At 45.8% G+C, this 12,000-nt stretch overlaps 1 protein-coding gene across 2 annotated transcripts in view; it reads left to right on the top strand.

Annotated features, from left to right (window-relative positions):
- The window catches only part of LOC135514825 (cGMP-inhibited 3',5'-cyclic phosphodiesterase 3A-like), a 100,412-nt gene extending 91,235 nt beyond the window's left edge, over positions 1–9,177 (top strand). For both annotated transcript variants that reach the window (XM_064938458.1, XM_064938457.1), the window contains 7 exons: positions 38–149; positions 434–541; positions 1,349–1,560; positions 1,806–2,009; positions 2,296–2,457; positions 7,760–8,036; positions 8,584–9,177. In XM_064938458.1, coding sequence (XP_064794530.1) covers positions 38–149; positions 434–541; positions 1,349–1,560; positions 1,806–2,009; positions 2,296–2,457; positions 7,760–8,036; positions 8,584–8,903 — 1,395 coding nt within the window. In that variant the 3' untranslated portion in view covers positions 8,904–9,177. The remainder of the gene's footprint in view (positions 1–37; positions 150–433; positions 542–1,348; positions 1,561–1,805; positions 2,010–2,295; positions 2,458–7,759; positions 8,037–8,583) is intronic.
- Positions 9,178–12,000: the final 2,823 nt, after the last annotated feature.

Below are 12,000 nucleotides of genomic sequence, written 5' to 3'. Positions count from 1 at the left end.
TGGTGGATGGGATAAGGCTGCTCTATGTGTGTTCCAGGTTTCCTACCGCCTGTTTGAGGACACGGGACTGTTTGAGACGTTCAAGATTCCTGTCAGGGAGTTTATGAACTATTTCCATGCTCTGGAGAACGGATACAGGGACATCCCATGTGAGCAAACATTACAATCAATCCTCTTTGTGAATATGCCTTGTAATACACACAGATCCATCAAGTACTCGAGAATATCAGAAACATTTGAATAAAACTATGGTAATCCAAACTCTGTGCAGCGGTGGTGGTAGCACTGCCTATTCTATCCACAAGAGGGAGGTGTTGGCTTTCTCAATGCAATCACAGCACTAGTTCTGTTCCCGCTACCTCCACCTGTCTCATTATCATCCGGTGGACTAAGTTAGTATTTCAGTTGGCATCTCCTCTCCCTCCCCATGCAGACCACAACAGGATCCATGCCACTGACGTGCTCCATGCTGTGTGGTACCTCACCACCCAGGCCGTGCCAGGCCTGCCCAACCTCCTCACAGACCACAGCTCAGACTCTGGTGATGACCCACACACATGCATATGCAAATACAAGCATACACACATGCACGGACACAAACACGCACACACACACAACCAAACACACACACACTTCCTCCTTTCCTCTGCTCTCCATTCCTTTGTGTTCTGACTGAGGCTAATCCTATGTCTATAAGCCTACTGTTGTATACCTGTTGCTGATGGCAGCCAGGCAAACCCAGTCCTTCTGAGGCTCATTTAGCTACTGGATATTCAACCATACACACCAACCACATCAGTAGCTTATGTCAAATGGCATAATATTGTAGAACATCAGCCTTACAGTTTGCAGACTGGAGGCTGTGGAAGTTCCCAGAACCGTGTTTCCAGTGAGATCGGTTGACCGTTAGTTCATAGTCATCGCCAGTTATTCTACCTCTCGTTCTCTATGTGGAGCTTCATAGCTTCCATAGAAGCCTATCTCCTCCAGTCATAGGAACACAACAGACACCAATGTCAACACGCTGATCGTGACCGGTTTGTTCTTTACACAACCTGTCTGACTGGGCTGGCCTACTCTGATGCCTGGGGTCTGATGTCTGTCTAGGGCAGGGTGGCTGGCGGTCTGTCAGTCATGTTGTTTTCTGATGCTCATGTCATCCCATACACACATTTGCCCACACATTAGCACACAGACACACACGCACGCACATGCAGACGACACCCATTGACCCAAGTGTTTTGTACTAAAGTTTCCGATTTGTTACGACAATGCCCAGCACCACCTCACCTCATTTACCTGTGTATCTATCTCCCTGACCCTTCTATCCCTGTGTGTGTGTCCCCAGACTCGGACAGTGGGCTCCTCACCCCCAGCCATCCCAGCCATACAGGGTTCCTGGTCTCTAAGATGTCTGCGGTGATGGAGGAGGGTTATGGATGTCTGTCTGGCCTCATACCATCCCTGGAGCTCATGGCTCTGTATGTGGCTGCAGCCATGCACGACTACGACCACCCTGGACGGACCAACGCCTTCCTCGTGGCGACTAGCGCTCCTCAGGTAGGAAGGGAGAGAGGGAAGGAGGGAGGAAGAAGAGGGAGAGGAGGGATGGACTGATGGATGGTTGGATGAATGCATCTAACAAAAGGAACTGGAAAGGTGAAAGCAAAGTCCACCAATGATACTTTCATATCTTGTGTTCTTCTCAGATCACTGGAGAGATAAATGGAGGAAGACAAAGGGACCACTGAGATGCACCAATGATAACTAATGAGTGACGCGTGGCTCTCTGTCTCCCCCTGTAGGCCGTGCTATATAACGACCGCTCGGTGTTAGAGAACCACCACGCTGCGTCGGCCTGGAACCTGTTCATGTCCCGGCCAGAGTACAACTTCCTGGGCAACCTGGAGCATGTGGAGTTCAAACGCTTCCGCTTCCTGGTCATCGAGGCCATCCTCGCCACCGACCTCAAGAAACACTTTGACTTCCTGGCAGAGTTCAACGCCAAGGTAAACAGAACCGATGGTCATGAGCTTCCAATCCATACATTTCTCTTTGATGTACAGTGCATCTACAGCTGAATGGACTGAAGCGCTGTGTCATTGTCTGATGGTTGACAACTTACAGTATGTCAGTAACAAGCCTGTAGGAGAAGATCTGAGGTTCTTTTAATCAGAACTTGTCCTCTTATGCTCTCCTCGCTTCTCTCTGATAGGTTGAAAGGCGGTAGGGATAGAGGATGTGAGGACGCGAGGAAAGACATTTGAGATTCATTTAACCCTTGCTTCTCTCCAGGTGGGTGATGATGGCTGCTCGGGCATCGACTGGTCCAATGAGAACGACCGGTTGCTGGTGTGTCAGATGTGCATCAAACTGGCGGACATCAACGGCCCACTGAAACACAAGGACCTGCATCTACAGTGGACCGAGGGCATTGTCAATGAGTTCTATGAACAGGTGAGATCCAAATCGATCACTAGCCCCTACACCCTCTACATCCTAGCCACTGATTTAGATTTGAAACACAAGGACGCGCATCTACAGTGGACCGAGGGCATCGTCAAATAGTTCTACAAACAGGCACATCTATTGGGTCTAGGTTTGCCGGAAGATACTGAACCTACCGTTACGCTTGTTTACACTGAGCTGCACTGGGGTCAGAATGTTAGGACACAGGATATCCTTCAGAAAACATACCTCATTGGAGGAATGCAATATGACACTGTTCTCCAAATTTGACCTTTATCCACACTGCTCCATCGAGAAGACTGAAATACTGCTAGTTTTCCCAGAAAACTGCCCTTTTCATCCTCATGCTAGCCAGCAGTAACCGCCGCTAGGGTGACCTGAAGTTAATGAAATAAACGTCATTGAGCCTCAGTGAGTCAATTAGGTGAATGATGCATCTTGCCATGGAGATCCGACGTTCACAAAATTACAATGATTGGTTCAAGGGGGGAGCTGCATCATTTGTGGGAGGCGACATGTATTCAGTTGCCTTGTTGTTGTCGTCTTGTGCACCCATGCCCCCACCCCCATGAAACTGCCTGATCATGAAATGGCCATTACACTACCTTCTGCATAAATAGCTATGATAGACTTGAGAGGACGTAGAGGTGCAATGACATCTCTCCATCAAATGACATTGACATGTGTTCCACTTGGTACTAAAATAAAAGGCAGGCCACTTCGTGAGTCCATCACGGTACTGCTCAATGTGAAGTGGTACAGGTGCCTGGAAACAGCTCACTCTCCAGTAACAATGCTGCTCATTGGTCAGAGACTAACGGGTGCCTGCAACACCTAGCAACCACACCGCTGATCAGGAAGAAAGACTAAGTGGTCAGAGAACGAACGATCAGCGTGTAGGCAGATATATTACAGATAGGAATCCCGTTGGGCAATGAAAAGAGGAACGTATAATGCCCCACCCAGCAGACTGTCGACCAATCTCGTTCATGTTGTCATGCTGTGTCACGTGGTTGCTAAGCTAATCGTCATGCAATCCCTTCTAAATGTCAGGGTATGAGTCGAGAAACCTGCCCATTTTCCTCAAAAGTACGTAATGTCACGATTCCAAAGCTACCTGAATATGATATTGCAGAGACAAAGTTAATTATCTCACATCTCGGAAAGATTTGTAATGTTGTACTTATTGTTCACGTAACTCATGCTTATGTTGGGCTTTTGAACTAGCGCCCAATTGACTCCCATTCGCTCCTTGAAGGAGTGCTCTTCTTGTCCCAGAATCGACCAGAATGAACGGCGTGGCCCATTGACGACGCATGGACAACGTTAACAATGGCCGTTAATACGATTCCCATCATCAGAATAGGTAGAACCAATGGTTACTTCCATCCAAATCAAAGTTCTCTGATGTGAAGTGTGGAATCGTGGTCGTTCTGGGGCTACCACTTCTAGAATATTCCATGCCAGTGTTTCCCAAACCTATCCTCGGGTACCCCAAGTCAGTCCATTTATTTGATGTATTTCAGAACGGACACTTTAAACTAATGAGGGGCTTGATGATTAGTTGACCATATAGTATGTGGATTGGTTGGGGGTACTGAATGAGAGGTTTGAGGAACACCATTCTATTCATTGACCATTGATAGACTGAGAAATAATATGAAATGTAGAACTGCTTTTGTTCTTCAGTTTCTTTCTCAGTAATGTCGATGTGACACCCATCAACACACATGCATTGAAGAAGCCATCCTTGTATGCAGGCAATGTACTGCATAATGTACCATCTATTCAAAATGGGACCCTGGCATTGATGGAGAGACGATTAGATTGCCACTTGGAATGGAGAGTGTTGATGTATTGACACAATGTGTCACTCTACAGTGATAGGAGCACCAAGTGTGTAGGTTATAATCGGTGCTACTGTGATTGACAGCGCAGTCATCTTGTTTTTGTCTGTCTGTCTCTTCAAAGCCTGATCTCACTCAATGATGAAACCCAAACCGTCGCTCAAATGTCAAATCTGCTTGCGTCCTTGGAGGGAGAGGGAGGAAGAGAGAGATAAAAGGGGAGGGAGAGATAGAAAGACCAGGAAGTAGAAGAGGGAGTTGGAAAGACAGGGAGGAGAGAGGGAGAGAAAGACAGGGAGGAGGAAGAGGGGGAAATAGAGGGAGGAGAGAGAGAGAGGGAGGAAAATAGAGGGAGGGGAAAGAGAGGGAGGAGAGAGAGAGGGAGGAAAATAGAGGGAGGGGAAAGAGAGGGAGGAGAAAGAGGGGGAAATAGAGGGAGGGGAGAGAGAGGAAAATAGAGGGAGGAGAGAGAGAGGAAGTGTTGTTGTACTGCAGTTTAGCTGACCTACTTGTGTCATCAGTGACAGTCCTCATTCACACAGACAAAGATACAGCTGCAACACATCAGAACACAGAGTGAACTGTGCTATGCCTCAAGACATGCACACGAAGAACAAACATACCAGGGTCAGTAATAGTATACCCACAATTCTAACGCTGACCATTGACGCAGTAAAAACATCTTAAAGACCTGACCCTGTATCAGTGGTTAAGTTGTAACTTTACCATCTTTTAATGGTTCAATACGCCCCTCTACTCTAGAGTAGCATCTCTCTCTCTCTCTCTCTCTCTCCCTCTTCACTTCAGACGCTCATTTCAGTCCACTGCACTGACTGGCAAAAGCTCTGCTGGTTACTATGGCAACAGGAGCCCTTGTCTGCTGCGGTCCACTTTGAGTGTATAAGCCCCTGACGTCAACAGACACATATATGTATCCTGCTATAAATCACTTTACTATACATGCATATACATGATCTTGTCAGTCAGCCAATACTGGACCTATAGATGAACTTCCTCGAGCTAGATAGACGTGTGCCTTTTGCTGTTTATGTTCTTGACCCAGTTTGAAGCTTTGATTATTCAGTAGCTAATCCCACAGGCTTTGCACACTGGTGGTTGCTGTTGGTTTACCACTTAGAGACTGGCTGGTGAACAAAATGAGAGAGATACAAATGTTGATGTGTTTTCTACCATCAGTTGGAATGCGGTTGAATGTGGTTTTACATAATTTCTGATGGTCATTTTTCTCTCTCTGTGTATTAGTACCTTAGCTGTGACTCCCTCAGTGCATTTGATTCCAATATCCCTCATATCATTGGGGCGGCAGGGTAAAGTGGTTAGAGCATTGGACTAGAAACCGGAAGGTTGCAAGTTCAAACCCCCGAGCTGACAAGGTACAAATCTGTCGTTCTGCTCCTGAACAGGCAGTTAACCCATTGTTCCTAGGCCGTCATTGAAAATAAGGATTTGTTCTTGACTGACTTGCCTGGTTAAATAAAGGTAAAATAAAAAAAATTGGCTGATTGATTGATTGACTTTCCTCAGATAGTGTCAAATGGTAATTCATATAATATTTGCATTAGTCATTCAGCAGAAGTGCTTACCCAAAGCGACTTAGTTAGTGCACTGCATTTATTTTAAGATAGCTAGGTGAGACAACCATACAGTTGAAGTCGGGAATGTACATACACATAATTCCGTACATTTCATCCTAGTAAAAATCCCCTGTCTTAGGTCAGTTAGGATCACCACTTTCTTTTAAGAATGTGAAATTTCAGCATAATAGTAGAGAGAATTATTTATTTCAGCTTTTATGTCTTTCATCACATTCTCAGTGGGTCGGAAGTTTACATACACTCAATTAGTATTTGGTAGCATTGTCTTTAAATTGTTTAACTTGGGTCAAACATTTCGGATAGCATTCCACAACCTTCCCACAATAAGTTGAGGGAATTTTGTCCCATTCCTCCTGACAGAGCTGTTGTAACTGAGTCAGGTTTATAGGCCTCCAAGCTCGCACACGCTTTTTCAGTTCGGCCCACAAATGTTCTATAGGATTGCAATCAGGACTTTGTGATGGCCACTCCGATACCTTTGACTTTGTTGTACTTAAGTCATTTGCCACAACTTTGGAAGTATGCTTGGGGTCATTGTCCATTTGGAAGACCCATTTGTGACCAAGTTTTAACTTCCTGACTGATGTCTTGAGATGTTGCTTCAATATATATAAATAATTTTCCATCCTCATGATGCCATCTATTTTGTAAAGTGCACCAGTCCCTCCTGCAGAAAAGCACCCCCACAACATGATGCTGCCACCCCCGTGATTCACGGTTGGGATGGTGTTCTTCGGCTTGCAAGCCTCCCCCTTTTTCCTCCAAACATAACGATGGTCATTATGGCCAAACTGTTCTAATTTTGTTTCATCAGACCAGAGGACATTTCTCCAGTACGATCTTTGTCCCCATGTGCAGTTGCAAACCGTAGTTTGGCTTTTTTATGGCGGTTTTGGAGCAGTGGCTTCTTCCTTGCTGAGCGGCCTTTCAGGTTAGGTTGATATAAGACTTGTTTTACTGTGGATATAGTTACTGTTGTACCTGTTTCCTCCAGCATCTTCTCAACATCCTTTGCTGTTGTTCTTGAATTGATTTGCACTTTTCGCACCAAAGTACGTTCATCTCTAGGAGACAGAACGCGTCTCCTTCCTGAGCGGTATGACGGCTCTGAGTTTGAAGGCAGGCCTTGAAATACATCCACAGGTACACCTCCAATTTACATTTACATTTACATTTAAGTCATTTAGCAGACGCTCTTATCCAGAGCGACTTACAAATTGGTGAATTCACCTTCTGACATCAGTGGAACAGCCACTTTACAATAGTGCATCTAAATCATTTAAGGGGGGGTGGGGGGGGGTGAGATTTGACTCAAATGATATCAATTAGCCTATCAGAAGCTTCTAAAGCCATTACATCATTTTCTGGAATTTTCCAAGCTGTTTAAAGTCACAGTCAACTTAGTGTATGTAAACTTCTGACCCACTGGAATTGTGATACAGTGAAATAATCCGTCTGTAAACAATTGTCGGAAAAATGACTTGTGTCATTCACAAAGTAGATGTCCTAACCAACTTGCCTAAACCATAGTTTGTTAACAAGAAATTTGTGGAGTGGTTGAAAAACAAGTTTTAATGACTCCTACCTAAGTGTATGTAAACTTCCGACTTCAACTGTACATCACAGTCATCGCAAGTACATTTCTTCTCAGTAAAGCAGCTATCAGCAAAGTCAGTGCTCGTATGAAAAGACAATGACGTGTTTAATAAAGGCACGTTTTTTGGGGGGGTGCTGTGGGATTAATCAAATTACTTTATGGAGAGGTGGGTTTTAAGACGCTTATATCTAACATTCTGCCATGTTTACCCATACTGCACCACTCCTCAGGGCGATGAGGAGTCGAGTCTGGGCCTTCCCATCAGCCCCTTCATGGACCGCTCTGCGCCACAGCTCGCCAAACTCCAGGAGTCCTTCATCACGCACATCGTGGGTCCGCTCTGTTCCTCCTACGACTCCGCCGCCCTCATGCCGGGGAACTGGGTTGACACCGCCGACGCACGGAGGAAGGAGGGAGAGGAGGAAGAGGAGGTGGGGGAACGAGAGACAGAGGAGGAAGAGGAGGATACAGCAGAGGAGGATGAGTCGACTAGCTCTGAGAGTTCCCGTAAGAGCATGTAGATGTTCATGTTGAACTTCTTTGAGTTGAAAGAAGTCCGTTAACAGAAACCTATTGAAATCAAAGCTCAGCTTGACATGGCCCAGGTATTGAGTTGTTGACATAGTGCCGATTGATAATACATGTAGTGGATTTAAGTAATAAGGTCCAAGGTGGTGTGGTATATTGGCATGACGCAGAGCGGAATGCCTGGATACAGCCTTTAGCCGTGGTATATTGGCCATATACCACACACCCCTGTGGTACCTTAATGCTATTATAAACTGGTCACTAACATTAATAGAACAGTAAACCAAGTCAGCCAATAAGCATCCAGGAACCAAACTACCCGGTTTATAACTGGTAGTAGATACAGAAGCCTCAAATACACGAGGCTACCTGGTCTGCCTTAAGGGTATTTGGTCTTCCCAGGTTATCAGACCCTGCTTTGTAACCCCTGTCCAGAGGTTGTATGATAAGGGTTTGCGTGTACAGTATAAGGGGATAGAGATGTAGTAGGTTTTGTTCTGAGGAATTGTTTTCTTCTTCCCTATAGAGAAGCACGTGGTGAAGCTTCCAGAGAGCAGGAGGAGAGTGTTCTGTCCCATCACTCAGCACCTTCTGGACAACCACCAAATGTGGAAGAGAGTCATTGCCTCCGAAACCCAGGACACGCCGGACAGAGAGGCGCCTAACTGCCTCAGCAACCCCGCCGAGCCAATCACAGCCATCCACGAGGAGGAGGAGGAGCCAGCCAGCAAGGAGGAGCCAATAGATGGCCAGGGAGAGGAGACGGAAGGGGAAGAGACGGGGCTTGCAGAGGAAGTGGTCGAGCAATCAGAGACTGCGGAGAAAAAGGAGGAGGAGCTGGAGTGAGAGGATTATCTTTGACGCTTGAAGATCAGGAAACGGAACATTTATCCAAACTCATACCCTCTCCCAACTAGACTTTCTGACTCATGTCAGAAATGATACCCTATTCCCCATGTAGTGCACTAGCTGGCCAAAAATAGTGCACTATACAGGGATTGGGGTGTTGTTTGAGACGCAGCCCCTAATATTTGGTTGCCAGCAAATCACTTAGACACAACACTGTAGAAGTTTGGAGTAACATGTGCCTAAAGAAAACAGGGTGGAGGGAGGGAGGGCACGCTGAGGAAGAGGATGAGGGAGGGGTGGGATTTGTTTTACACACCTATTATATTGGATCAGGTTTCCATTTCAGAAGCCCTCTCCCTGACGAGGTTCCCACACCGCAATACGGACCCACAGAACACTGACCTCACTGCTAGCCTCAAGACACAGCCGGCCATACTAGTGGTCTGCATCCACCTGTCCTCTCCCACAGAACCAAGGTGTACAAAGTGGACTGTACTAAATGGACAGTACAAACACTAGCTCCTGAGGACAATGAGTTGAAAGGTCGGGTAAAAGCTGTGTCCGCTCTGTGTTGGTTCTCAGGGAGCGAGGAGAGGACTGAGGACTGGGGAGAGGAGGGTCAGTGTTGATACAGAGTGTGCTCACACACACGCATGGAGCAAACACACACTTACACACACACACGAACCCATCAGAAGATTTGCTAGCTACCCCAGGAAGAGGGAATGGGAAGTCTAACATAGAACCCTGTAGCTCTGAAAAAGCTTTATATTCACTCAAGGAAGAAAATCCAGAGCACAGTGTTTCTTCACATTCTTCATCTCTCTAATTGTTCCAAATATACCATGTTTTCTCTCTTTCTTTCTTTCACTCACTCCACTTTTGTGTCGGTCATTCAGGCTCTTTTTTCCCTCTCACTCCTACACAGTTCCACAGGACTCAGGAACACAGACACACCCCACTGGGCACACACTGGTTGAATCAATGTTGTTTCCACTTCGTTTCAATGAAATTATGTTGAACCACAGTGAAATTGGCATTGAATTGACATCTGCCCAATGGGACACAACACAGACCCCTCAACCTTGTACCCTTTGTCATTGTCATGTCAACCAACACAAGTGATTGTTCTTTCCTTTGTGTCATTGGTTTGTGGTTATACCTTCTTATTTTATGTACTGTCTCCTGATGATCTGCACACGACAAAGGGAATCACTTTGAATCTGAATCACACGGTTTCTTATAGAGTTAGAGCTTCCTTTTATTCAGACACCTAGTTAACTATTCCAATGTAAGATGCTTTTCACAAGTGCAGAATTTCTCTCTTCGTAGCTTTTGACCCAGTAGATGTATACATGTACCACCTCGGTAGAGAAGAAGCATTCACATTAGGATTCATCTGTGGATGTCAATCTGACCATGACACTGAAAAAGCGATTCAACTTTTTGAAAGATTCTCTACAGCCATCTTCATTGATAAACTCTTTCGTAGAACTCTCTCGTAGAACTCTTTTGACGGTACACTGACCTCTAGCCTGTGTTTCAGTCCTCTCTCACAGTGGGATCTACCATCCAATACCCTGACCGGAAGTTCAGCCAAGAGAGCCAATGTCAAAAGTACATAGATTCTCTTTCAGTCTCTTGAGCGAGCATTATTCCCCATTTTTCCCCATAGTGCCGCACTCAGTTCCCTCAGAGAACCAAAGTTACAGTCGTAACCAGGCATTTTCTATTTAACTCTGGGAAATCATCTATTTCTCCAATAGGCTGAAATGATAACAGATGACAGACCTTGGGCTCCAATAGCTTTCAGCGAGTCAAGTGATCAAATAAAGTTTCAGAGTGAGCCTTGGAAAGCCTTGAAGGAGAGGTTCAACCAAGAGAACAAGGTGACAGTTATACTCCACATACACTCAGACTGTGCTGCTCTATAGAACATGGTGAATCACGCAATGGGGCTGAATGCAAACAAAAGTAAGAAGAAAGATGATGCAGTAAAAAAATATCCATGCCAAGAAAGACATATGTCTTCTTAGTGTGTGTTTGCTGACTCCCTCAAAGAAGTGATGTATTTATTAACTTCCTTATAGTTTCAACATTTCAGCCATAGGTCCAACTCGTTGAACTGAAGCTACCCCATTGTAGCTATCACATGATACATCTACAGTACCTGTCGCTATCCCATCTCTCCCTATCCATCCAGCTCCTAGCCGAGGGCAGCTCCCATGACATGACCAGGCAGATCAGGCCTAAGCATTTGTACGTCCCAAATGGCACCCTATTCCCTACATAGTGCACTACTTTTGACCATAGCCCTATGGACCCTGGTCAAAAGTAGTGCGGGGGGAAAAGGGTGCTATTTGGGACACAGCCCAGGTGGACTAGCCAGCCAGCCTGAGCCAGGCAGCATGCTGCAGTCAACACATGATCCAGTGCTGGGCTCCCCGTGGCTGTCCATAGCTCCGTAGGTCCATTTGATGTCCAGAGAGAGAGACCAATTGGTGGTGACAGAAGGATGAGAGGGAAAGGTAGAGGAAACGGGAGAGGGGAGAGGGAAGAGGATATGAGAGATAGAAGCGGATCAGAGAGAATGGTATAGGAGAAGGAATGGGATGAGAGAGGAAGGGAGATGGAAGACAGGAGGAAGAGAAGCGTTTGGGGGTTTTCTGAGGTTGGTCAGTCTCTTTTTTTGTTCACTGATGGTCTCTGAAAATGTCACTTTGAATGAGGAGCCAATTAAAATGTCTGTCTGTCCGTCCATCTGCCTGTCCGGTTCTCCTTGAAGATTTTACCCTTGACAGCTTGTTGTGAAACGTTAACATTATCAGGAAAATGTATTTGTAGGATGACAATGTTTTTAAAGCAATACTGACACTTATTCTGTATCTGGAGCATTTGAGTTGCACTTCGTGACCTGCAAAGTCAAGGGGGTTATGTACCAAATTCTTGAATTTTATCCAAATCATGTGCCTCTCTCTCTCTATCTGCACTAACTGACCCTCTTTCACTCCCCTACACTCCCTTATCTGCCCCTCTCTCTCTCTCTCGTTGTGTGATCTGTTATGGGTCATTATCTAACAGTGGCATTTAGTGT

Source organism: Oncorhynchus masou, chromosome 26, assembly GCF_036934945.1.
Source record: "Oncorhynchus masou masou isolate Uvic2021 chromosome 26, UVic_Omas_1.1, whole genome shotgun sequence".
NCBI classification, from domain to species: Eukaryota; Metazoa; Chordata; class Actinopteri; order Salmoniformes; family Salmonidae; genus Oncorhynchus; species Oncorhynchus masou.
Note: the sequence above shows the minus strand (reverse complement) of the source record. Positions and strands in the feature narration are given on the sequence as shown.